The sequence below is a fragment of the Ostrinia furnacalis genome, unplaced genomic scaffold (genome assembly GCF_004193835.3).
Source record: "Ostrinia furnacalis isolate ACB-3 unplaced genomic scaffold, ASM419383v2 OfSCF3271, whole genome shotgun sequence".
NCBI lineage: Eukaryota > Metazoa > Arthropoda > Insecta > Lepidoptera > Crambidae > Ostrinia > Ostrinia furnacalis.
Genome location: NW_021133510.1, coordinates 632347 through 656779, shown reverse-complemented (window position 1 = coordinate 656779; position 24433 = coordinate 632347). Strand labels below are relative to the sequence as shown.

Genomic DNA, 24433 nt, shown 5'->3' with positions numbered 1-24433 from the left:
ATTTTTCATTATTGCTCTGCTCCTATTGATAGTAGCGTGATGTTGTATAGCCTATAGCCTTCCTCGATGAATGGGCTATCTAACACTGAAAGAATTTTTTAAATTGGACCAGTAATTCCAGAGATTAGCGCGTTCAGGTAAACAAACAAACAAACTCTTCAGCTTTATAATATTAGTAGATTTAATTCGAAGTCCTTCTAGTCTAGGTAACTAAAGGTATTCTTCAGATTAAATTCGTCGCGAGTTCCAAGACAATAAGCTAGGCTATCCTCTGGGAATACCTACTCATCTTTCACTGGTTGGGTTTCGTTGGAGCCCTAACAGTTTCTGGCTATACAGAAATTGCAGTGATGGGAACGAGGGATTAGTCTTGAAACCGAATAAATCGTAGATTAAAATGGTACAGTTTATTTACTTCGTTCGTTTCAGCCAAATGACGTCCACTGCTGGACAAAGGCCTCCCCCAAGGATTTCCACAATGACCGGCCCTGCGCTGCTCGCATCCAAGCACTTCCCGCGACCTTCACCAGATCGTCAGTCAGTCGGGTTATTTACTGCATGTTTTGTTTATAATGCAAACTGAAGCGTCAGTTGAATGGAAGTGTCGATAAACTGAAAACTTGACACAAACCAATACAGAAGATCAAGTAACAGTTTTTTTGTAGAAATGTAATTACCTATTAGGTAACTCAAGAATTTGCATAAATTGTAGGTACTTTTGCGTATTAGTTTGTTGCATTACGTCGCTGTCGGAAGTTTACCTAATGCATTCTACCCACCAAACCCGCTGATTCGTCAACAAGAGTCGTCAAAAAAAGAACAAGTCGGCTTGCTATGTAGAGTCACAGGTCACAGTAGAGTCCTTAAGTAGGTCTTTGTCAATGTTTTCACAACAGTACCTACCTACAGTACAGCATGTAAATAACATGATAATAAATCAATTGTGAATCACAGTGAGATGAAATGATTCGACCTTATTTAATTATCTAACTGTAAGAAATTCTGCGCAGTAAGTATGGTATGTGTCATACGGAGAATTGTAATGTTCTTATTCAATAATAATATTATAATGGAGTAATGATTAAGAAAACCATCTATTGTGATGTTAAAGAACTCGGCACTTTCCTCAAATGATGTCACCAAAGACAACGAACCAATGTCACAATCACAAGTAGTGTTATCCTTTATGTGGGTTTCCCCTTATAAATAGGATAATGTTAAAGTTAATGAAAATGTGAATCATAATTTGAACTAAACCTGGATTTAAGCTGGTAGTCTAATTCGTAGCTCAACATGAAAATTAGGTTCCATTTAGATATCATAACTTAGGTAGGTAACACATAGGTTAGTTCATATCGTAAAACTTAAGGTAAGGTAATGAAATAAAAAAACTGTTTAAGAATTTAAAACTTTACTCATCTCATCTTTAAACAGCCACAAAATATAAAAAATCACAAATCACAGTATTATTTACTATCAGTCCAATCAATATTTCACCGGGTACTGTACTGACGCGTCGAAAACTGGCAAGGCTCCTCCTTTACTATAGTAATATCTGGCGTTGGGATCACTGGCGTACACTTCAATTTCGAATTTATACCCTCGCAGAATCGATGGACTCTTTAGCCTCACCGTGACACTCTTGGTCCCAACTCCGCCGCTCTCTATGTATGCTTCTCCATCCTTGTCATCCCTCAAATCCGTGACGTACACAGCTGTGATAAGCTCATTTCCAGGAGCATTGATTATGACGTCATCTGTCCTGGTCCACAACGCGGGATTTGCCTCCTTTATTTCACTGTAGATCTTCTTCGATTGAGGCTGAACGTAGCCTATTCTTATATCGTTGCATTCTGCAACTGACAGGTATACTATTGTCAGAATCGCTATTGTTTTGAACATTTTCACTTTGATCTAAGAGGAGCAAGTCTCAAATAAACTTGTCTTCATCTGTAACGCCTTATATATCATGGAAATTAGTCAGCAAATTAGCAAAGCCATGAGATCACAGCACCTATTCATGTTATTCTTCGCAGTTTACTGCTAAAGGCAATTCTGTATAGTTCATTTAGTGTGATATATTGCTTAATTTTACGAGGAAGTCACGTTGGTTCAACTGATTTACTATTATTGGTTGCTGTAACGTCGAATCTGATGTCACTATGCCCATTCAGGTACTCGTAGTCTCTTCTCACTGTGTCGCTAATTACTTTTTCAAATAAATCGACGATGGATTTCCAACTGACTGATCTATTTTGATAGTAATCTCAGTCCAGCATACTCGTCTGAATCTACAATGGCGTTGAATATTCTATCAATAATTTGTTTGCTTTTCGTTGGGACGTGGTCTCACGATTTGTACTTGGGGTATCCAGATGCGAGTTCGAAATTGATCTATAGTAAGATTCACCAAGAGAATCCGGCGATTTGGGTGCGATCAGACACTTTTAGCGTGAACTGCTCGAATAATGAAGTCATCAGTGCGATTGCCATCAAGGATTTGAGGGAAGACAAGTGGGGAGAAGCGTATGTCAAATCAGGAGGTATTGGGCAGAGATTTGTGACGATTGAGCTGGACAGCCCCTCGGTCTTCCGCGGATTCAACTATTGGGTCGAAGTGTACGCTATTCAATCGAACTTTTACTTTAATCGTAACGGTAAGAAGTGATCTGAAGTGTATTTAATAAGTATGTTTATAATAATTAAGATTATTGGCAGTAACATGTAATAACGTTTAATGTATCTCTGCGGTTTGTTGCACCTAGGTAGTTGAGAACTGTGTTACTAAAATTAAATTGTTTGTTTATTGTTTTGATGTTTAATTTCATCTCGATTGAATTCAGCACAATATGGACTTATTAATGATCATAATAATTCATATCATTAATTTCTAAGGGCTGATTTTTCAATCGTCAGATAAATTTTAACTGAAGAATAAGTTGACACATTGACAGTTTCAGTATGGGAAATATGTCAAAATGACAAGTTTATTCTTCAGATAAAAGATATCTGACGATTGAAAAATCAGCCCTAAGTGAAAAAAATTGAGGAGTTAGGTCATCCATTTAAATGTTTTCAATTTACCAGAATTTTTGGTAGAGAATTTACCTAGAATTGTTTTACAAATATTGAACGTTGAATTGGGATTTCCCTCACAAAGTAAAGTATCTTACATTATTTTATTTTTTGGTAAACTTCACGGACTGATATTTTTTCATACTGCGTCACTCGATTAATTTTGTTTAGCCTTGATGATTCACGTAACGTCCAGTTATTTATGCGGTGTCGTGTAAAATTGTCAAGCTAAATGATATTGCCAAATGTTTACTTAATTTACTTATCGGCAAGGAAATACATCTAAGTAAGTAATTGCCTTTGTACAAATCTTATGGAGGATCGTAATTGGTGTGTTTTTTAAAGAATATTAGTGACTAGCGGCCGCCCGCGACTTCGTACGCGTGGATCCCGTTTTACCCCCTTAGGGGTGGAGTTTCGTTAAAATCCTTTCTTAGCGGATGCCTACGTCATAATATCTACTTGCATGCCAAATTTCAGCCCGATCCGTCCAGTAGTTTGGGCTGTGCTGATCACTATGTCAGTCAGTCACCTTTGAGTTATTATATTTAGATTTCCCGTCAACCTCTCGTGGTAAGCTAAATAAATATCTTTGTGTTGTGAGTGTGTTCGAACTTAGATCGAACCCGAGTTCCTCGGATCACGAGTCGGGCACCTTCACCATTCAGCTATTGTTGCTTACAAGATCATCGTTTATTGCTAGAACATTTTTATCAAGGGTTCCATTCCCAAGAAAGGTATGCAATGCAATGTCATCATCATCATCATTTCATCCATTGGACGTCCACTGCTGAACATAGGCCTCCCCGAATGATTTCCACAATGGCCGGTTGGTGGCGGACGCAAAGTGGATATGTGGTTTTAATCAGTTTATGTTTCCTTGTGAGCTTTGGCTTGAAGTCTAGACATCACGGGAAATAACTTTTTCCATTGCTTCAAAAGATCAACAACAAAATACACGATAGCTCTTATTACAATCGCGATAAAGTCCATAATCTTGCGGTCAAATCATTCACACATTGTATGACCTCTTTGCAGCCTTGTGATTATACGAGTTGGCATAGTTGAATTCCTTGATGTGTGAGGCATAGAGTTCAAGATTGCTTGTAGTTTTACAACTCAAGATGGAAGTGATCTTGATGCGTCAAGTATGTGTTTTAAACAATCGTTAAGCTGGGTTTACATGACAGCGGAATTTTCGTACAATTTCCAACTTTTGATAATGATAGATTTAAAACTTAAAACCAAGTAATTATGACAGATAAGTGTGACAGTGTAAGTTGCAATGAGTGCTATTTTCTCTCTACATTTCAATATACATATTATATTCCTTTAGCATTTTAAGTGTTTTCATTCAAAAAACCACTTTGAGTTGAATCTTGAATCAAATTAATAAGATACTGAATTACTGCTGGCTTTATGTCTGTCTTCTCCCTGGGATATCTGGAACATTCTGGAAGAGAACGCTTCTTAACAATAAGACCGCCTAAATTAGACCTTTCAATTTTGTATTCTTTTACTTCTCGGTTTTGTGCAGTGTTCAATAATGAGTAGGTACATCTGTCTATAAGATTCCATCTAATAAACTAATGCTCTGTAAACCTCATTTAAGTTCGATAAACTAATTAGACCTCGACATTTGACACCGTCAGTACGACTGTATCTTTCGAGTGAGCGCCTCGCACTAAACGAACATGTTTACGAAATATATTTTACTTTTCTGTGCCTTAGTAACTCTAGCACAGTCGAAATCGGTCTCCGTGGGCTTGACAAATGAATCGACAGGCCTCGTGAGACTGGTAGGATCGAAAAATGTCCAAAGAAACTCCATCCCCTTCTTCAAAAGAACAGATGAGGAGATATTTGAACTTGAAGGCAACAACATCATCAAAGGCATCGCTATAAAGGATTTGGACGAAGGAATGGCTGAGCCGTCCATTACTTTGGGAGGGCTGGGGTTTAACAATGTACATATCAAGCTGAAGAGTGAAAGGGGGTCGGGATATAATTTTCAGATTGAAATATACGCGTGAGGTTTTGTATTGAAATGTGTGTTGGTGTATTATTGTGTTTGTTCAATAAATGTGCTAAGTTTGTTTGTGTATTATTTCTTTCTATTTGGCCTTCCCGACTCGTCTGGCCAGCGTGGAGAGTGTAGACCAAACATCAATATTTTCCTCTGGTAAATTAGAGTGGGTCGTGTGCGTGCTTGTTTATGGAATTTATATCACCTGATGATAATTTATATTGATGACAACTTCATGATTCAAATAAGTGGTGTTCACACTAATAATTTTAAATTAATACAATTCTGTTGTAATATGCGCTATACAACTTTATGTTCAGTAAATTAATAGTTGCTTATTAGCTTGTTTTTCAATGCCATTTTCGATATTCACAAACTCTATTCCTACTGGATTCAAGTTTTCTGAAAGAAACTCGTAGAAAACCCCCTGTAATAAGATATTATCGTAATCAAATGATTCGAGGACCGTTTATTTCTAGACCTTCAATCAAGGCATCAAGATTCTAAAAAATATTTTGCCACTGACTTATTGACAGATAGATCACGTTATTATAATAACTGTTGTTACTCACTCTAGTATTGATGTATCCTGACCTTACAACCTAAGGAAAATCACAGATAACCCATGTAAACTCCGCCTTAGGTTCCGATAAGCATTCGAGACATTTGACCTCACGGCCTCTCTTTCTACATGCTGTCATCTCGCTCGCCCATACCCCCGTCATTCGCGTAAACAACGCCACGGTTTGAACTCGCGTCCACCATGTTTAAATTACTTTTTATTCTGTCCACTGTATTAGTGGTAGCGAATACCAAATCCATAACGGCAGGAACTGTGTTCGATTACAATGGACTAGTGAGAAAAGTGCACGAAAGAATCGTAGAGGCGACCGCTATACCCTTGATAAAGAGGGAGCAGGAGATTTTCTACGAGTATCCATTGGGAGACCAGAAGATTAAAGGGATCGCCATTCTGGACATGGAGAATGGACTGGCAGAACCCTCGATCACCCGAGGAGGGATCGGATTCAATTTCGTGAATATCAAGCTGAAAAGCGAGAGAGGGTCCGGACTTAAATACAAAATTGATATTTATGCGTGATGTGATTGATTGAAATTAAATTTTTTTAAAGAGTGTCGTTATTTATTTAAAAATGTGTTAAAGTCAGGCAAGTGATTTGAATTAAATGCGTTAGTTTTTACTATGTCAGGAAATCACGACGGAAACTTTAAAATAATTGTAAATAAGGATAATAATTTTGAATGTTTACCTACATCGAAAATAACCTTGAAATCGTTATGATTTTCAATACAATGAAGAAATGATGAAGATAATTTAAATTATAATAGTGTAACGTTCTGCAAGTGATATTTAAAAATACATTAAGTTACCTACTAAAGAAATAATCCTACTGCAATTATTAGATCTAGGTAGATCCTTGGTTTAGTGGTGGTTGGAGTGTTTGTCTCTCACGCAGAGGTTCTGGGTTCGATTTAATAAAACACTATTATACTACTAGTGCCATCTAGCTGTATTTGTATAGCCGTAAGTATCTTACATCATTCGGCCGTTTGGTGTAGTAGTTCAGAACGGACTACTATGCCGAGAGGTCCCGGGTTCGATTCCCGGCCGGGCAGAAATTGAATTGATGAATTTTAATTTCTGTGACGGGTCTGGGTGTTTACTATGTAGGTATATTAAGTATGTGTTTACAAAAAAAAAGTAGTTAAGTATGTTTATATCCGTGGTCTAGTACCCATAGTACAAGTTTTGCCTAGTTTGGGGTTTGCGGCGCAGTGTAAAATGTCCAAGGATTTATTTATTTATCATTTCTTTGCCATCAGTTAAAATAACAACCGAAATGAGAATCTCCTCATTCTGTTGAAGTCGGTTAAAAAGTCTGCCTCTTTTGAAAAACAAGTGCGAATTATTACAATACCTGAGATGACGATTGGACCAGATAATATGTACAGTGACTTACGTGTGAGTGAGTTACGTGCTTATCATTTAAAAAAACAAACCGTACAGTGGAAAGTGAGTCATTTCCACGAAGGCTAGTTAGTAAACAACGCTTATTAGAATTTATTAATAGTTATTTCTTCATGCCTACGTAAATTGTGGTATTATACTGTTCAATCAGCATTAAGTTTGCTTATAAATGTTGTGCAATATAAACATAAAAACTTCTAGGTTTAAATGACCCCGTTCGATCAAAAAGGTTTGTATGAAGCACCAACATAATATAGTAATTTAAAAATTCATAAATAAGTATTCAGTTATCCAAAAAAATTCTAATAAGTGGTCGGTCTGATCGGTCAATTAATGTAGAGAAGTGATATGGAAAAAAATTGAAATAAAATAAGTTAAAAACTTAAAAGTTTCATGCAAAATAATTGGAGAGTTGATCAACTTTATTGCTATGGAAATAAGGTCCAGTAATCCAGCGAAAAGAAAGTAGAGCGGCTGATAACATTGCATTTGCATCCTAACTATTTATTCCCTTAAGCTACTGATAAACTAAATTACTTCTGATACTATCACATATCATATCGATCTTATCACGTTTTTATCTAAGTCACATGTAGGTTAGCATCAAAACAGTGAACATCACTGTGTTTTCATACATTACGCATATCGGCCATCTTTTGTGTTCAAAATTTAAAAAATGTTCAAATTAATAACTTTTTATATCCTGGCCTATTTTCTGTGGTCAATAAAAAAAGTTAACGGCGAAGGTGTTTTACTAGGGACGCAATCAGAGACTGACCGGCTACTACATAAAAGTGTGCATCAAAAAATACCTTTTGTTATTCGGACATCGGACGTCGCGTTCCCTCAGTACTACGAAGAGCAGGACAACGTGATCACAGCTATAAAGGTCATAGACAATAATTTGGAAGATGAGGCTTCGGCGGAGGTGGATTTCGGCGGTGTTGGACACACTTACGCGAATATTCATTTAAGAAGTGCGCTGTGGGGAGGTTTTAACTACACTATAGAGATCTATGGTTTTAAATTAAAGTGACAGTGAATTTTTGTGTTTTATTTAGTGTTATTTTTAAACTATGCACAAATAACGCGATTAGATTTAAATGAAGTGCAGTCTTTCAGGCTTTCATCCAAATCCATCACATAATGAATCGAGTTCTAAGTGGTCGTATCGAATACCTACAAATCTTTACTTTCTCACTTTAAACTAGAATTTTACTGTCTCTACCTTCTTAATTGTGCTATTTAGCAACAAAAACCTACGTAAGTATACCTAGAGGTGTTGACTGTACATTACTTACGTGACACATCGAGTACGTGTAAATCAATCAGAGCGAAAATTAATCAATTGGGATTGTGAGTCATATTCATTGAAGTTAAATAGTGAATGAGTCAAAGTCAAAGACGTCAAAATAGTACTTACAGATCGTCAAAGTAAAAAGAAAAATAAAAGCCTTATAAAAAAATAAAGTTTAGCACTGAATCACCAACATTTTTGGCAAGTGCTGAGAAGGCGCCGCAACAAACTCAGCTGAGATAGGTAAGGTCTGGTAGACATGTATCACTCTAGAGAAACGAACCCACAACTCCCTAAAATACTTCACATAAACAATTAATTTTAATTTACAGTTAGCTGTGAAACAGACACAGTTGTTACAGAAATGTTGACCCTAGAAGTCACTTACCGTTTCACTAAATGCCACAATAAAATTCAGAAGACAAATCACCTTGATTCAAATAAAAATATTTATAGGCCCATTAAAAACTTGCACGCGAGTAAAATAAAAGCAGAATAATAAAATCTATTGCCACAGTTCTAGAATACATTTATACGATGATGGATGGCGAAGGAGAAAAACATAGAAGCTGAATTTTTCGTAATAAAAATGAGTTTTTCGTTCTTTTCCCTATATCACTTTCTCCGCTGATTTGGTTTTATTTGTTGTAGCGACATCTATCATATTTCATTTACATTGCAGTCAGCCATTTCATGAGTAATTAAGCATAATAACATTATTATCTATTTATCGTGCAAGTTCAGCGAGTTGATATCAGATGGCGTTCCAGTCCATAAATTCAACAACAAGCGGTATTGGCGGTCATATAGGTAGCTCTTTTATTTTAATAATAAATTTTTATATACTACTTTTTGCCCGCGGCTTGCCCTGCATGAAATTCAGTTTTTCACAGAACGGGCATAAGAGTATTATCGGTCATAATAGTTAACACTACCTGTTATGTGTTAGTGTTACCTGGGTCACTTAAAAATTAGGGATTGCTGGTGAAAAAGGGCATTAGACATACATCCTCCTTCTCAAACTTTCACATTTATAATATTTTTAGGATTAATTGATAAATTCTGGACACTTCTTCGTTTGTTCCGTTCACCTGTGGTCAAACGGATCGGATGGCGAACGCATAAAGAAGATAGGGCTGAGTTAGACCTGAGATACCCGTGATTTGTTGCAGTTTGGGCCCAGAGTGGTAATGATATAGAGCTGTTATTTGTCTATTGAAATTTTGTTGAAATTAAAATCACAAACCTTTAATGATGATGATTATTTTGTAAAGTATTTATTTTATTTTTATATGTAGGTAGAGTAGATAAAATAAAAATTACGACTTTACTTAACCAGATATAAATATTTTATTGTATGAATGAATTTACGTCACTATCAAGTTAAGTTAAAAAATATATTTAGGATTTATTTGGCGCATTAGTTAAATACGTGTAAATACCTAGATTTGGCTATTTTAGTCTAGTCTATTCTAGTTCCTTAATTAACAATATTGTTTTGTTTTGCAAATGCATGGTATCTATGTTATAAATAAAGCAAATACTAAGCTACATTATAAATAAGCCTAGGCACAGACCACCGACTTTTAGTTGGCCGATAGTTGAGTCACAATGCGCACATTGGATCGGACGATTCTTCATACAAATTATAATCGGGGCCAACTATCAGCCGACAAGTTTGTAGTCTGCGCCTAGGCTAAACCTACGTAATAATCGTTTTAAATAAATAATAAATAATCTTTTGATCTACTACGACCCAAATTTAAATTTAAATATCGAACACACTTCTCTATGCAGTTCCAACGACAATCCAATAATGTTTTTAATCTATGGCATCACGGTAAGGGCGAGAACATAATGCCCTATAATTGTGTTAATGAAGGCTTATACATATTAGACCCATCACCCCGTGGATACCGGTTCCCATAATAATCCCATTCAATTCGGTACCACCATGGTTTCCGGTGGGTTTGTAAGTGATTTCATTGGGTTAGTAATTAAATATAACAATCTTTTTTATTAATAAAAAAAACTTGAAAGTAAAAAGTAGTCCGCTACAAAAACTAATTTGTTACAAAAATTATAGGTCAGGTCTGTGAGGTTAATATGCATAATAATAGAGAATTTTTAGAAACTTTTGTAGTCTCTTATGTTTTTGTATTTCTTCCAAATGTGTAACAGCACAGAATAATAAAAAATTCCAGCTCAATAGAAAACCGGGAAGTGGGTCAATTTTAAGTTGCAAGATTTGACGACAGACACCAGACATGTGAAAGTAATAAAAAGCTTGTAATAATATGTACTGTAATAGACAATATCTATGCAGAGCTAGAGAAATAAATATATTTGATCATGAAAATGAAACCCGCCTTATCGATGGTTAAAACTTTAAATTATCTCCCCGGGTTCAATTCCCAAATGGGACACTCTAGTGACAACAAATTATCTTGGCTGTTAATTTTGGATTAATTTTAAAGATCAATTAAATCATCCAAATAACCAGTAGGTACAAAGAAAGGCCACCAATGCGTTAGCAGTTAAAATTCAGTGTTTAATAACATATTGCGCATTTTAAAGGACAATGTTTAGTCATGAGATTTAGGCTGGGTTGCACCATCTTACTTTAACTGAGATAAACGTCAAATATCTGTCAAACTCCATACAAAAAGCACCGGTTATCGTCATAGTTACGGTCAAATTTGGGTGGTGCAACTCAGCCTTATATGAGAGATAATAATAATAACAATATAATTAAGCATCAATAATAATAAAAATTCGGCGACATTTCCAAGTATCTTAGTATCGTCCAATCTTTAGATTAGTTACTACCAAAATTAAATTGGCGTTATCAATACGATAAGCACAGCACACTTTGTTTTTAATTAGTCTATAGCTCTAGTCTGATTGGTAATTAAAATTTAATTATTATGAATGGGACTCTACAAAAGGGCCTTTTATTAGTGCTGTGTGTGGCTTTTGGTAGTGCAGCCCTTAGTTCTTTGGTGAAAACCCACGAAAATGTGAAAAGTTTGAATTATTCTCAGCATTTTGAAAATGATACTATAAGTAAAGTGAACGCGAAGATCTACAAGACTGCCAATAAATATTACTGTAGCTTTCAGCCGGTTGAAAGTAAGTACTCCTTTCAAAATGTTTATTGCTTGTCACATGGAGGTATTGCCTTGATCACACGTACCGAGCAAACGGGCGAGTACTCGCTCGGTGTGTGTGAACATTACGCCGAGTGCTCGGCCGAGCGCTCGAGTATGTGACTCGCTCACCCAACTGTCTCGACCGAGTAAACATTTTACGGTCTTGCCCGTTTACTCGGTACGTGTGATCAAGGCTTTAAGTTGTTGCAATTCACGAAGGCGAGTGAGCTTTCTTTACGTGTGTGGTGGCTCGCTACTGTTCGTTTTTCAAAAGTTTTTATAAACATTACACTATCGGTATGTGCATGTACACGTACACACACAAATAAAGCTCACTCGTCTTCGTGAGTTGCATGCAAGTGAAGACTGAAATCTTATGTTAATATAATTAAAGGCGATTTTTCAATAGAAATTAGTATTATGATGTCCGACTGTGCGAGTTGCATGTACGTAATGTATCAAAACATTGAAGTAGGGTCAACAACAGACAACAGCACATGAAACTCTACATTTTTGTTGAAAAATAATCCTTATTACACTTAATAAGACGCTACTGTGTTTAGAATTATGTGCTCTCATCCGTACATAATACAATTTAGTGCAGTTTAAATAAAAAAATACCTCATGACGTCATTCGGTGCACTTTTTGATTAGAAGTGACGTTTTCAGTTCTGTGCACATTTTGTGGAATTGATCTTGAATTGATCAGTTGAAATGTACACTGTCCACTGCTTTTGGAAGTTTTTTCCTTAATGCTACTAAAACCATAAATTATTTTATTAGCTAATCTACGATACGTAGACGTGACGACAATTTTATCAAACGTTATCGCTAGATGATTTAAATTTTATTTGTTTATTATGGTGCCTTTGCCTATTTCATTGCAATTAGGCATTTGAATGTCTACAGATAAGGTCTATTATCTTTTCAGATCCAGAACTGATAATTTATGGCACAAAGTCATGGTCGTTCCCGAAGCAAGACATCAATTTGACGCTCTCGTACCCTACGAAGGTATGGCGGTCTTTTTTTAAAAGATTATTAGCAATTTGTATTGCACAAATTACTTATAGTCCCATTAGCCTCTCGTGTTAAGCTAAATGAGCTTGTGTTGCGAGTGGGCTCACCACAATAGTCGAGCGGCGGTAGGATTCGAACCCGCGTTCCTCGGATCTCGAGTCGGCCACTCCGACCCCTTCACCGTTCGGCTCATCATCATCATCATCATTTCAGCCACAGGACGTCCACTGCTGAACATAGGCCTCCCCCAATGACTTCCACATCGCACGGTTGGTAGCGGCCTGCATCCAGCGCCTTCCCGCTACCTTTATCAGGTCGTCGGTCCACCTTGCGGGTGGACGTCCCACGCTGCGTTTTCCGGTACGTGGCCTCCATTCCAGAACCTTGCTGCCCCATCGGCCGTCAGTTCTGCGTACTATGTGCCCTGCCCACTGCCACTTCAGCTTGCTGATCCGTCGGGCTATGTCAGCGACTTTAGTTCGTTTACGGACTCGTTCGTTCACCGTTCGGCTATCGTGGCTTTATTCTATTCTTTATTCTACCATCCATCTTTTGTAGCGCTGACAGATATTTTGCAGTCCATGGTCACTTGGTCACAACAGCTTACAAAACACTTTTTAGCAATTATTCTTAACATCAGCCGATATTTTGTCTCGGAGTGGTGGTAGAGAAAGATTTATGACGTGTATAAGTGCCATGAAAAGAGCCTGCTAATGAAGATTTATATTAAAAAATGTAATATATTTCAGAACGAGCCCACTCCCACCGGGGATCCAAAGAAGACGTACATCATCACAGGGTTCAACGTGATCCTCTTCGCAGATACCAACGAGTCGCAGGGGTTCATCACTAGCGGGGGGATCTTACAGGTAAGGGTTTCTTATATTGGCTTAACTTCTAGATGTAATAATGTATATTATCTACTATATAAAAAAAGTCGGGTTTTCCTTCCTGACGCTATAACTCCAGAACGCACGAACCGATTTCCACGGTTTTGCATTCGTTGGAAAGGTCTCGGGCTCCGTGAGGTTTATAGTAAAGAAAATTCAGGAAAATTTAACAAACGAAATTCCACGCGGGCGAAGCCCCGGCCGGAAAGCTAGTCTTATCTAAATATTATATAACTCAAAGGTGACTGACTGACTGACATAGTGATCTATCAACGCACTCCCCAAACCACTGGACGGATCGGGCTGAAATTTTTTTTTATCCACAACGAGAAAGCTCTTGGCCTGTATCTCACCTGATGATAAGTGATGATCAGGCCGAAGGTGGAAGCGAGCTTCATGCAGGTAGATCCTTATGACGTAGGCATCCGCTAAAAAGGATTTTACGAAACTCTACCCCTTAAGGGGGTAAAACGGGATCTGCGCGTACGAAGTCGCGGGCGGCCGCTAGTTCATTCATAAGTAGGTAAAATGTCTGAAGGCAGTGAAGCGTTTCGTTCTCCTCGTGGACACCTCATATCCTACATTTTCGACATAATTATGTGTCGAACCTTCAGTCGGTATGGTATGCCACATTTGTGTTAAATGTTGACAAATAACAATCGGTTATTTCAACACAATCGGGTATTTTCACAACAACACTTTTATTGAGCTGTCAAAACAAGATCCCCATGACATAATATGTATATTAACGTCTGTCTGGGTTGGAGGTGTGATTAGTACACCGACTTTCTACACCAAAGGTCAGCCAATATCAGTTTATTATAGGACTATAAACCTCCGACGACATCATAAAGGTAGCAGGAAGGCGCTGCACGCAGACCGCTACCAACCGGGCAGCATGGAAAGCATTGGGGGAGGCCTATGTTCAGCAGTGGACGTCCTATAGCTGAGATGATGGTGATGATGATGATGATGATGATGATAAAACCTCTCATAGGAGAGTCAAAGAGAACGATCTCCAGCCACTGCAAGATACTTTTATAAGATCTTTCATCCAATTGAGGAACGCCCTTTTCGATCTTAGCACGTGTCATGACATTAGAGACTGACGGGGCGAAATCTAAGCGCGTCTTCAGACAATCTAGAAAAATCAGTGACAGTATTTTTTCCAGGAGTCCATCAACCTAACCTTCGAATGCAGCGACGTCTCAATGCTGGTATACGAGTTCTGGCTGTACGGCATTCCCAAGGGCACACACAACGTTGAAGTGGCGTCTGCCAGCTTGCTCACTTCGCTCAACGACTTGTGTGCGCCGAACGAACTTTACTACAACTGATCATCTGCTAAATAAGACTTCTTTTAATTCTGAATTTATGGGTCTAGATTGAAAACTTATAAAAAAATCATTTATTTTTGCAAATAGGCTTTTAAAAAGCACTTTTACACGTCCCAGTATTAACCCTACCACTGCTTCGGGATAATAAATGGGCCAGAGCTGAGAAGAAACAGCGCAAGAAACTCAGTCATTATTGGCAGCCTCCTTTTCAGGGGCTTATATACAGTCTTTAAAATATAAAAATTATAGTCATAAGACGTATTGATGCGAGCTATGTAGTTGAACATTCCAAACATTTTTATCTTTGATGTAGGTAATCATCAATTTTATAGTAAGCTTAACCCTTTTTCATTAAGGTTGAGACGTGAGAATAGTTGTTACAGCTCACATACTTTAAATGAGAAGAAAATTCTTTTGAGGTGTTGTCAATAAAGGTATTACAAATTCATTAGCTAACTAAGCTTTTCAACGGTGACTTTAAAAGCTTGCTGTCAGTGTATTACGATGTTAGGAATTGTAAGTAAATAAAAATTTGAAATCTCTCTTTTGTTTGTATAAATAAATCATGAACGTCTCAATGTGATGATCTCAACAAAAATCCATCAGTAAGTAATGTTATAAAAATAACTAAATTTATTTACATAGGAACTGACTCAATATTTGCGTTGGGTTTGATTTCCAGTCTTAAATTATACAGGAGGAATAAAACATTTATTATATTCAGTAACATAAATAACGTCATATCTATTAAAGAAGTTCCTAATAATAACTACTGGGCAATAACACACTCGTAGATTTCTACTTTTTGATTGGAAATGGACACATAATCCTGTGATATCACATTCTCATAACATTGAGGCTGTTATACAGATAGTTATTGGTTTTATGGCCGGTCTAGACGGAGACTCAGGTGCAATAAAATCGAGGAAAGACGCGGGATATCATTATAGGACATCGGATTGGATGAGGAATTCTTTATGAGATGTTATAGTTTGGTAGTTTCGATTCCATCCAATCTTTGCTAATCGTGGCGATTTTGGTGTGGCGACTAAACTGAATTAGAAATGAAGAGAGACAGACAGCCTGAACAACTTTCATCTAATAGCCTATATAGGGGAAAGTAGTACGAGTTGATCCCCTGGGGTAAGATGATCTTTCGCGATTGTGCTGAAACCACTAACGTCATTTAGTTTCTTTCACTGGTAAAACATAGCTCTGGACACATCCCCGCCTCAGTCAAATCGTAATGGTGGCGTGAGCGATACATCGAATTTGACGAGAAAAAAGAAAAATTGTGTACTTCTGATCTAAAATAGGCATGACTTTGAGCTTATGTTACTTTTATTCAAACAATGTTAAATGTAATTACTGTTGTCGTTAGGCTTTCTATTATGTTTAATTTTAATATTTTGGCTATAAAAACGTAGCCGCGTACTTTTAGATTATTTTAGCAAATATTTAACAAAAAGTGGGACTTGGGTCAAGATGATCCCTTCCTATATGTACGAGATGATCCCTGGGAATTAAAACAAAAAGTCAATGGAGTAGGTAAAGGGAAGTGAAATAAAAGAAAGATAACTTCATATAACTCACCTGAGTCTGAAGGAGATGATTCTGAGTGGCTGTACTGAACAGAAAAGTTTTCAAGCGATACCAAGGGTGAAGGATGGATAAAATGTTATGCATGTGGAAAATGGGGCCATAAAGCATGTGCTGGGGTAGAGGGTGATGAAGCAGGTGAATTTATTTGTGATATATTCAACACACCTCCAGCAAAAAAGCGTTTCAATTATTTAAACGCTTTTTAGCAGGTACTAAGAAAGAATCGGTTATTTTCATTATTTAATTGGTAAATGTTTTTCTTTTCTAACTCTTTAACGATTTGTTCGCATAATTAGGTTCTCCGAAAGTAATATAACCAGAAAAGAATAGATCATAGAACAGAATCATAGGGATCATCTTACCCCTACCTGGGGGATCATCTTACCCACAGGGGTGTACAAGATGATCACTTTGTAAGGTTTTGCAAAAAATGAAATATTTTAATGAAACCTCAATTAATTTCTGGTTTTGAGTATAAGGAAAGTTGGATAGATAAATATACTAGTAGTAATCGTCTTTATTTTTGGTTTACCTTGAAACATATGTATTTTACAGCGATTCCCGCTTAAGGGGATCATCTCGTACTACTTTCCCCTAGTTTTGTTCTATTTAGCCCACAGGTTGACGGGGAATTAATGCTTGGTATTATGTGCGTCTTATAGTAGTCTAGTATTGTGCTGTAATTCTTCATACAAAACAAGGACACGCTTCACAAGTGAAAATAGAGGGGCAGGATCTGAAAACGTAGTGTAGGCTGCCTAGCCTTGTGGGAGTTGTCCACCAAGTGGGAGGTCTGCCTAGGCCTCCCACTTGGTGGATCTCTAAGATCTGGTAAAGGTCGCGGGAAGCACCTGGATGTGGGCAGCGCAGGACCGGTAATGAAAATCCGTAGAGGAGGCTTTTCAGAACATATTTTTTTAGTCGAAACGTACGAATAGTGAGTATAAAACGAGACTATTCCCACAACTCCTGTGTAGCCCAAGATCTACAGCTTGGCCGCCAATTATAACCCAACCAGTGATGGTCAAGTTTGTCCCGGGGGAAAGTTAAGCTGTCATTGGACCTGCAACGAACTTAATCAGAAGAACATAGGAGTTCGAAGTAAGTAAGGTTACACTTCCCTCCAGAATAGTGAGTATACTTACAACCAGCTGGCGTTTGAAGTTACTGCGACCTTGTCTCCAGCCACCCACACCAGCACCGCCAGCAGCACCAGAAACCGGAATACGCCGGACGCCATCTTGTCAATGCGGCGGGCATAAAATGGCGGCTTCCATCTTCGCACTTTTGTTTTAACTTTCGTAGTTGTTGTCAATAAGGTGGACGAGAAGTGGCACTCATGTTGTATTTAAAAATCACATGGTTTTGGCCCTTCATGACATATTTTTAATTGTTTCTTCACTTATACTGTCACTGTTAGGCCATTTTATTTGCGAGGTGCTTACAATTAACAATTCCTAACTACAGCTAATGTTTACATTAAAAAAGTGATCAATCTATAAGATAAAATTCACGCTAAGTTTCAAAGAACGCTTTATGTTTGTGTCACGAGTGGATCCACCATAGAATCAAACTTAATTATGAAATAACTTTTGATGAAATTAGTACCTACTTGCTGCTGTTTTTTTGCGAATTTATAGTGGCATCAACTACACTATTGTCTCTTAAAAGGTACACAATTTAGTGTACAAACAGCCTTACTCCTGTTCGTGAGCCCTAAGCCGGCTCACACGGGCGTTTGCCTCGCAAGCCTTCAACAATATTGCCTTACGTCGGATTTTGTTGTAAATTAGATTCTGTGGAAAAATGTAAGCGATACCTTTATTGTGGGCTAGAAAAATAACAATACGTTGAACTTTGTAGCTTTGTCAGGTTGTTTACCTGAAGTAGATATTAATATTATGAAAAATAAACGTCAATTCACAAAGGTACTAATTCGTTTCAGCCGAAAGACGTCCACTGCTGGACAAAGGTCTCCCCCAAGGATTTCCTCAAAGGTATTAATACTTATTCAGAAACTTAACAAACTTTAAATCCCAAATTGCTATGTTTTCTTTGGAGGCCTATGTTCAGCAGTGGACGTCCTGTGGCTGAAATGATGATGATGATGAAGTATGTTTTTACTTGCAAAATATTTAGAAATGCAAAGTTTACAACAATTTGTGTAGGTAAGTACATGTAGTTTCCTCGTGGTCTAAATAATTCATAGCAAAGTATCGTTATGTTGACATCACTATGTTTTTTGAGCAGTTCAAAGTCAAAGCTTTTTTAAGTACTTAGGTTTTATTCAGTATTTAGGCGCTTAAACATGAGTTATTTTATTATTATGTACTAAAGACAAAACTGGGACGTCCACCCACAAGGTGGACTGACGACATCATAAAGGTAGCAGGAAAGCGCTGGACGCAGGCCGCTACCAACCGGGCAACATGGAAAGCATTGGGGGAGGCCTATGTTCAGCAGTGGACGTCCTATGGCTGAGATGATGATCATGATGATGAAAGACAAAACTAAAACCAACCTAGTTTTATTCAAATGGCGTGTTTTCTATAGACAAAGGTTTATATGTCTAAGTATCTATGCCTTTAACCTCTATTCATGACACGGGACTTATAGCGTATTATTCAGTTCCTGGAAAATCTGGTAGGTATCAATTTCATAGGAAACTGCTAATGATAATAATAATATAATTAATTAGTGGAATATTCCCATCGAGATACGGGAAGTCCAATAATTAACAGGATTCGACCCAGTATAATGTTTGATAGAGATTATTCGACAAAACAATGTGTTCTAATAACATTGCTCGCATGTAGAGTTTTAACTGGTGCATGTTAATGTATTTAGTTGTGTACTCGTAAATAAGTTGTAGGTATGTAATACTATGATTTATTTAAAATACAAGCTGTTACTATTTTGGTCAATTACCTTTTTTTAATTCGCGGTATTAACTCTACCACATGATTTTGTATCTTTGATTTTACAAACTTAAATTTTAAGATGACTGAATCAAACACCGCAATAAGCAACCTTTATGTGAGTTTTAGGATATATTTTAGAAGATGAGACATTGACACCTTTTAACAAAGTTGTAAGAGTTTAAAATATTTTATGATTTCCAAAAATGTTTAGTTACCTAGAGAACATTTTAAAGTCTTTAAATAAGTATGTATGTAGAATGAGTACCTACAATAATTTCAATTTCAAACTATTCTAGACATTTTCAACCGGCATCTTCATCAAAATGAAACCCAGCGTGAATTCAAAAACAAATAAAAGCAAAATGCAAATAAACCTCGTGTTGTGAAATCACAGTTAAATGTACACGGCATCCTACAAAAGTATTTTACGCATTCCACTATAATAATAAAAGAAACAAAAAAGTTCGCACTGGTCTCTTAACCTTGCTACACATGACTTAAACTTCACTTGAAATCACTTATACCACTTAATTATTGCTCTATTTTGACACAAAATAGTTTTCACTTAGAATATTTTACGAAAAATCGGTTTAAGTTACGATTAAGTTAGGGTTAAGTGGAGGCAAACGTGTGCCTTTCACCGGGCATGGGAACAGACTGGCTTACGTCTGGCTCTGAGGCTCTGGCGGCCTACTTGGGTATAACTTACTTAGTCGGCTAAGCTAGGTTTGCTAGCACGAGATTTGAGTCCGACATTGCGAAGTACAAAAAGTTCGACAGGTTTTGAGCTTTAATTGTTGGCTTGATGGCGACTTCATCTAAGGATCAACATTGATAGAAATGTAGTGCCCACTTCAGTATTTACTTTAAAAAGGTCGTGTGAATTTGAATTTGAATTTGTGTTATCTAATATTGTAAACATTTAGTTGCAAAACTATCTAGTTCATTGAAGTGTCATTCTTATTATGAAGTTTTATTGAACTCTAAAATAGTTAATCGTAATGGTTTTTGTACAGATTACAAATACGAATTATGAATACACATACAAAAAAGAGAGTCAAGTGACAAAAAAGCAGAAATAATTTAATTATCTTTGAATATTAATTATTTAAACGAGGTCACTTGCAAAGTTTACATTACGATTAAGTTGTAACCTGTTACTCCGGATTTCTATCTATGGAACTATTAATTTGTTTAATTGATATTATTTTATAATTAGATGCTTAATTATTTTGGAAGGCCAAATTTAAAAGGAGAAGCATGTTCTAATAATAAAAAAAATACGTCCATTTCTTCATTCGATAAAATCCTACTTTGGTGAATGTTTTCTTTCTAGTTTTTATATCCTATTTACTGTGTCGTACCATCTCTAGCACTGTCTAGCAGTGTCTCTACTTTCTATTAACTAAGTCACTTTTTGTAGTACCTGTGCAAGACTCATTTTTATGGTTGCCACATAGGTTGGTTGGTTTGCGAGCTTGGCTATAGGGCCAGCGGGTGTGGGTTCGAATCCCGTATGTTGACGGCAGGCGGGATGTTTAAGGCAAATAAAACACGAACAATAATGTAAGAAGTTTTCTCATTGTGATTGATTTAGCCACTGATAATTTTCTTGAGATTTTGACACAATCAACCAAAAAGTTTTACCAACCAAAAATGTGAAAACTAAGTTTGTCATATAATTTCAGGATTTTAAAAATCTACAATTTAAGCATCTTTTCTAACTGATAGATTGTAATTAAATAATTCTATGAGTTCGTACTTACTTAGGGCCTAGGTTTATTAATTCAAAATTACAATGTCGTCATTCCAAGCCAAGCCAAAGCTAAATCTCGTCAAGTGATCATTTACTAGTGATTATTATTCATAAATGCGCACTCCACTGTGTCTAATTGCCGGTTCCTGCTGTCTCTGAGGGTGTGTCTATGGTTTTATTCTTGTTGAGATGCCTTGAGAGTTGAGACTATGGCTGTTTTTTAAAGGGTTAAGGGATTAGTCATAACCGTATCGTGTGCCCTGTACGGCTAGCTCGAAAAACTTTCGATTTCGAATCGTTTGCGTATTCGAATCGCCATCAAAAGATTTAGTACGATAACTACAACAGCGCCCTTGTGAACGTGTCGTAATGTGAACTTAGTATGAGAAATGGTTGCACTGAGGGTTGCACGAAACTTATTTTGAGAATCAAAATTGTCACGTTATCGTTTAATTCGAAGGCTGAGTATCGAATTTCGTCGATTAAGGACACGATTCGAAGACGAAAGTTGTTCAATGCTAGAGGTACTGTACCATATTACTTAATCTGGTGGCTGCGTTCAGGTGCCACAATTGAAGAAACAATGCAGCGTTGATGTGATTCGTTGCATAGAAAATTACACAATTTTATGGGGCGCCTAATTTTCTGGGCGAGCACCTTAGACGCCTGTTATGACTAGTTCCTAAAAATTAGACGGATGTCTGTAAGCAAGTCTCTAATACACTATTTAATTCTCATTCGAGTTCGGTACACTTTGATCAGAATCAAAAATATTTTATTCAATTTCATGATGATGATGATCATGGCTTGATCAACCTTACACCCGCCATACACGGACAGCTTGAAGCAGCTAGTATTCGACAGCTTTCAATCTGCGACTGCATAGCAAACTACGGAAGCAACTGCTTCCGTAGTTTGCTATGCAGTCGAAGCTTGAAGCTATCGTCACTAACTGCTTCAAGCTGTCCATGTATGACAGGCCTTTGAGTGATTAAAATGACTTCGTAATAAAACCTACTATTACAAAAATAAGAGACATCATAAAAAATCAACATCATAAAAAACAGAATTTAGATTATTATTTATCAGTCTCAAAGGGCCAAGATTTTCATTGATACTTTGACCTGGATTAAGCAGCAATGTCCAATCACATTCTCAAAATACCTAAACAAAACTAAATAACCTGTTGTACCTCAACAGGTTATTTAGTTTTGTTCAAAATCCATAGAAGATATCAAATTATCTAGAACTCATAAACACCATCGAGGCTATCTCTAATTAAATCAACTAACGCTTATCTGGTGAACCTGGTTGTTAATCAATGGTGATCGTGACTCTTAATAGGGAATGCGCGAACGCAACAAAACGCTAAAACATGGGTAAAATGATGGTAAAAAGTTATAAAATGTAGCAAAAAATTAAGTAGTTTAAAAGTTAGCTGACACCATTATCTAATGAAACCTAGGAACAATTTCGATAAAAAATAGACTTCCATTTATGTTAAAACTGCGTCAGATATGAAGCTAACTAGTTTAGTTCAGCTTTTGGGTTTGCAATCGGCATTTGTGTCATTAGCTCCTTAGGCTGGGTTGCACCATCTCACTTTGACGAACGTCAAAAATCTGTCAAACTCCATACAAAATACACTGGTTATCGTTATAGTCACGGTTCAAGTTAGGTGATACAACTCAGTCTACGACACGTTGTTTCGAGTATACATTTTGGATACTGACTTATCTGATACTAAGGCCCGGTTTTTTTAATTGGGATTTTTACTTTTCATATTAATGCTGAGTTGCACCACCTAACTTTAACCGTAGCTATAACGATAACCGGTGCTTTTTGTATGGAGTTTTACAGATTTTTGACGTTTGTTAAGGTCAAAATAATATGGAGCAAATCGGCCTAAGAATTCAGAAACAGAGTAACTCAAATTGCGTTGTGCTCAGTTTACATCGTAATTGTTTTGTACCTTGGACGAATAGTGTTTGTACACACTAATTCTTCGTCGCAGACTGACAAGCAGATTATTTGCATTAGATATCGCGTGTTATCCAGCCATTAGGTCCAGCTTCGTTAGGGTCGGACTTAGATAGATCGCACTGGTTGAGACTTAGTGTTGACTAATGCGCGTGAGTTGAAATTAACGCAATATGGCTTGTGGAATTTAAAACTGGCCCAACACCTTGAGGTAGACGCTGATAACGGTCATCTATTATAATCGTCATTTGCTAAGATTTAAAAATGTGTAGATCATGGGTGTAGATCAGTATTTTCTGATTTAAATTTAGGAAGTAAAAAAGCTCCCCTTACCTATTACTGCTACTGCCTACTCTATACTTGGCATTGGCCTACATACATACTTACTCTACATATTTTTCTGGCGTCAGCCTTACCTGAAACTACAATCATCATGACCATCATCATTTAGTCTCCACAGCATATAAGCACGATCCTCTCCAATCCCTAAAATGAAGGATTGATCTACACTCCCCACGCTGGCCAGACGTGGTAAACTCGATTATTAAAGGATAATAAATATGGAGTAAAAGAGACACTTGAGAAAATCAATGGCTGCCTACTAACATACTATTAAATAGATAAGTAGGTACAACAACTTGTTGACTAGTTTGTGACTCTCGGTGAGGGCCGTGGAGAGCCCTCGAGTGCTTACGTTGGGCTTAGTCTCTAATCTCTATATTACTACAGTCTGTTTGTTTGTCCACTCGTCTTTAGACAAACATGCTATATTTATTATGTTATCAACGCAAACTCATGCTATAAACTTACAAGTCAAATAACGGTGTATTAGGCACGGTTTTCGCGTGGTGTGGAGACGAGAGATGTGCAGCGAAGCTGGCAGGCTATTTCCACCAATGTGGACTGGTGGCGTCCCCCTGTCAATGAGTTTGGTGGTGGGACAGTAAAATTTAGTTCATCTATATCTATGAAACACCGCACAGTTCTGCAAATCTCCGCAACCGCTCCGCTCTTCTCCGCTCTCAAATAGAAAAACAAGTGCGCCCGACACTTTGCCGCTCGATGCATTTTCACTAAAACGGAACAGAGTGGAAATCTGCAAATAATGGAATGTGATTGGTTATTCAAAAAACTTTTCTGCTCCGCTTCGCACTTGGTGGAAACCGAGCCTTAACTGGCCACCGGGCAAGTTATTGCTTAGGACTAGTTTTTCAATTTACATTAAGTACGTTTTCAAAGTTACCAGCTAGATTTACGGTTTTCTTCTAACCGCAACATGTTTGCTAGTTAACCACACACTTGTGGCTTAGCCGTGGGGTAGAAGTTATGCTGCCGGACCGGTAGGTATGCATGGCATTTTCCAGAAGATACAATTTTTTTTAAGTAA

At 37.2% G+C, this 24433-nt stretch overlaps 5 protein-coding genes across 15 annotated transcripts in view; 3 read left to right on the top strand and 2 right to left on the bottom strand.

Annotated features, from left to right (window-relative positions):
- LOC114357616 (protein Wnt-5a) overlaps nt 1-19953 on the bottom strand; it is a 28704-nt gene extending 8751 nt beyond the window's left edge. The window contains exons 1-2 of one of the 11 annotated variants that reach the window (XM_028311332.1): nt 19910-19953; nt 17535-17850 (exon numbers count right to left, since the gene is read on the bottom strand). In XM_028311332.1, coding sequence (XP_028167133.1) covers nt 17535-17629 — 95 coding nt within the window. In that variant the 5' untranslated portion in view covers nt 17630-17850; nt 19910-19953. Of the gene's footprint in view, nt 1-12161; nt 12466-17534; nt 18186-19684 lie in introns of those variants that run through there. The other 10 variants (XM_028311323.1, XM_028311322.1, XM_028311324.1 and 7 more) reach the window with 10 other exon arrangements.
- Nucleotides 1395-1957, bottom strand: LOC114357618 (uncharacterized). Its single transcript, XM_028311334.1, has one exon. It carries the CDS (start codon nt 1900-1902, stop codon nt 1486-1488), a length of 417 nt encoding a protein of 138 aa, XP_028167135.1. The 5' UTR covers nt 1903-1957; the 3' UTR covers nt 1395-1485.
- Nucleotides 4715-5179, top strand: LOC114357623 (probable salivary secreted peptide). Its single transcript, XM_028311340.1, has one exon. The coding sequence runs from the start codon at nt 4770-4772 to the stop codon at nt 5106-5108; it is 339 nt and encodes a 112-aa protein (XP_028167141.1). The 5' UTR covers nt 4715-4769; the 3' UTR covers nt 5109-5179.
- On the top strand, nt 5784-6236 carry LOC114357622 (uncharacterized). Its single transcript, XM_028311339.1, has one exon. The coding sequence runs from the start codon at nt 5865-5867 to the stop codon at nt 6201-6203; it is 339 nt and encodes a 112-aa protein (XP_028167140.1). The 5' UTR covers nt 5784-5864; the 3' UTR covers nt 6204-6236.
- On the top strand, nt 11185-15329 carry LOC114357615 (uncharacterized). Its single transcript, XM_028311321.1, has 4 exons — nt 11185-11520; nt 12472-12554; nt 13310-13429; nt 14623-15329. The coding sequence occupies exons 1-4, from the start codon at nt 11316-11318 to the stop codon at nt 14785-14787; spliced, it is 573 nt and encodes a 190-aa protein (XP_028167122.1). The 5' UTR covers nt 11185-11315; the 3' UTR covers nt 14788-15329.
- Nucleotides 19954-24433: the final 4480 nt, after the last annotated feature.

Coding starts and splice junctions, on each gene's coding strand:
- LOC114357618 (XM_028311334.1), bottom strand. CDS start 1,902: ATGTTCAAAACAATAGCGATTCTGACAATAGTATACCTGTCAGTTGCA.
- LOC114357623 (XM_028311340.1), top strand. CDS start 4,770: ATGTTTACGAAATATATTTTACTTTTCTGTGCCTTAGTAACTCTAGCA.
- LOC114357622 (XM_028311339.1), top strand. CDS start 5,865: ATGTTTAAATTACTTTTTATTCTGTCCACTGTATTAGTGGTAGCGAAT.
- LOC114357615 (XM_028311321.1), top strand. CDS start 11,316: ATGAATGGGACTCTACAAAAGGGCCTTTTATTAGTGCTGTGTGTGGCT. Junction 11,521..12,471: donor TAGCTTTCAGCCGGTTGAAA/GTAAGTACTCCT, acceptor TTATCTTTTCAG/ATCCAGAACTGATAATTTAT. Junction 12,555..13,309: donor CGCTCTCGTACCCTACGAAG/GTATGGCGGTCT, acceptor AATATATTTCAG/AACGAGCCCACTCCCACCGG.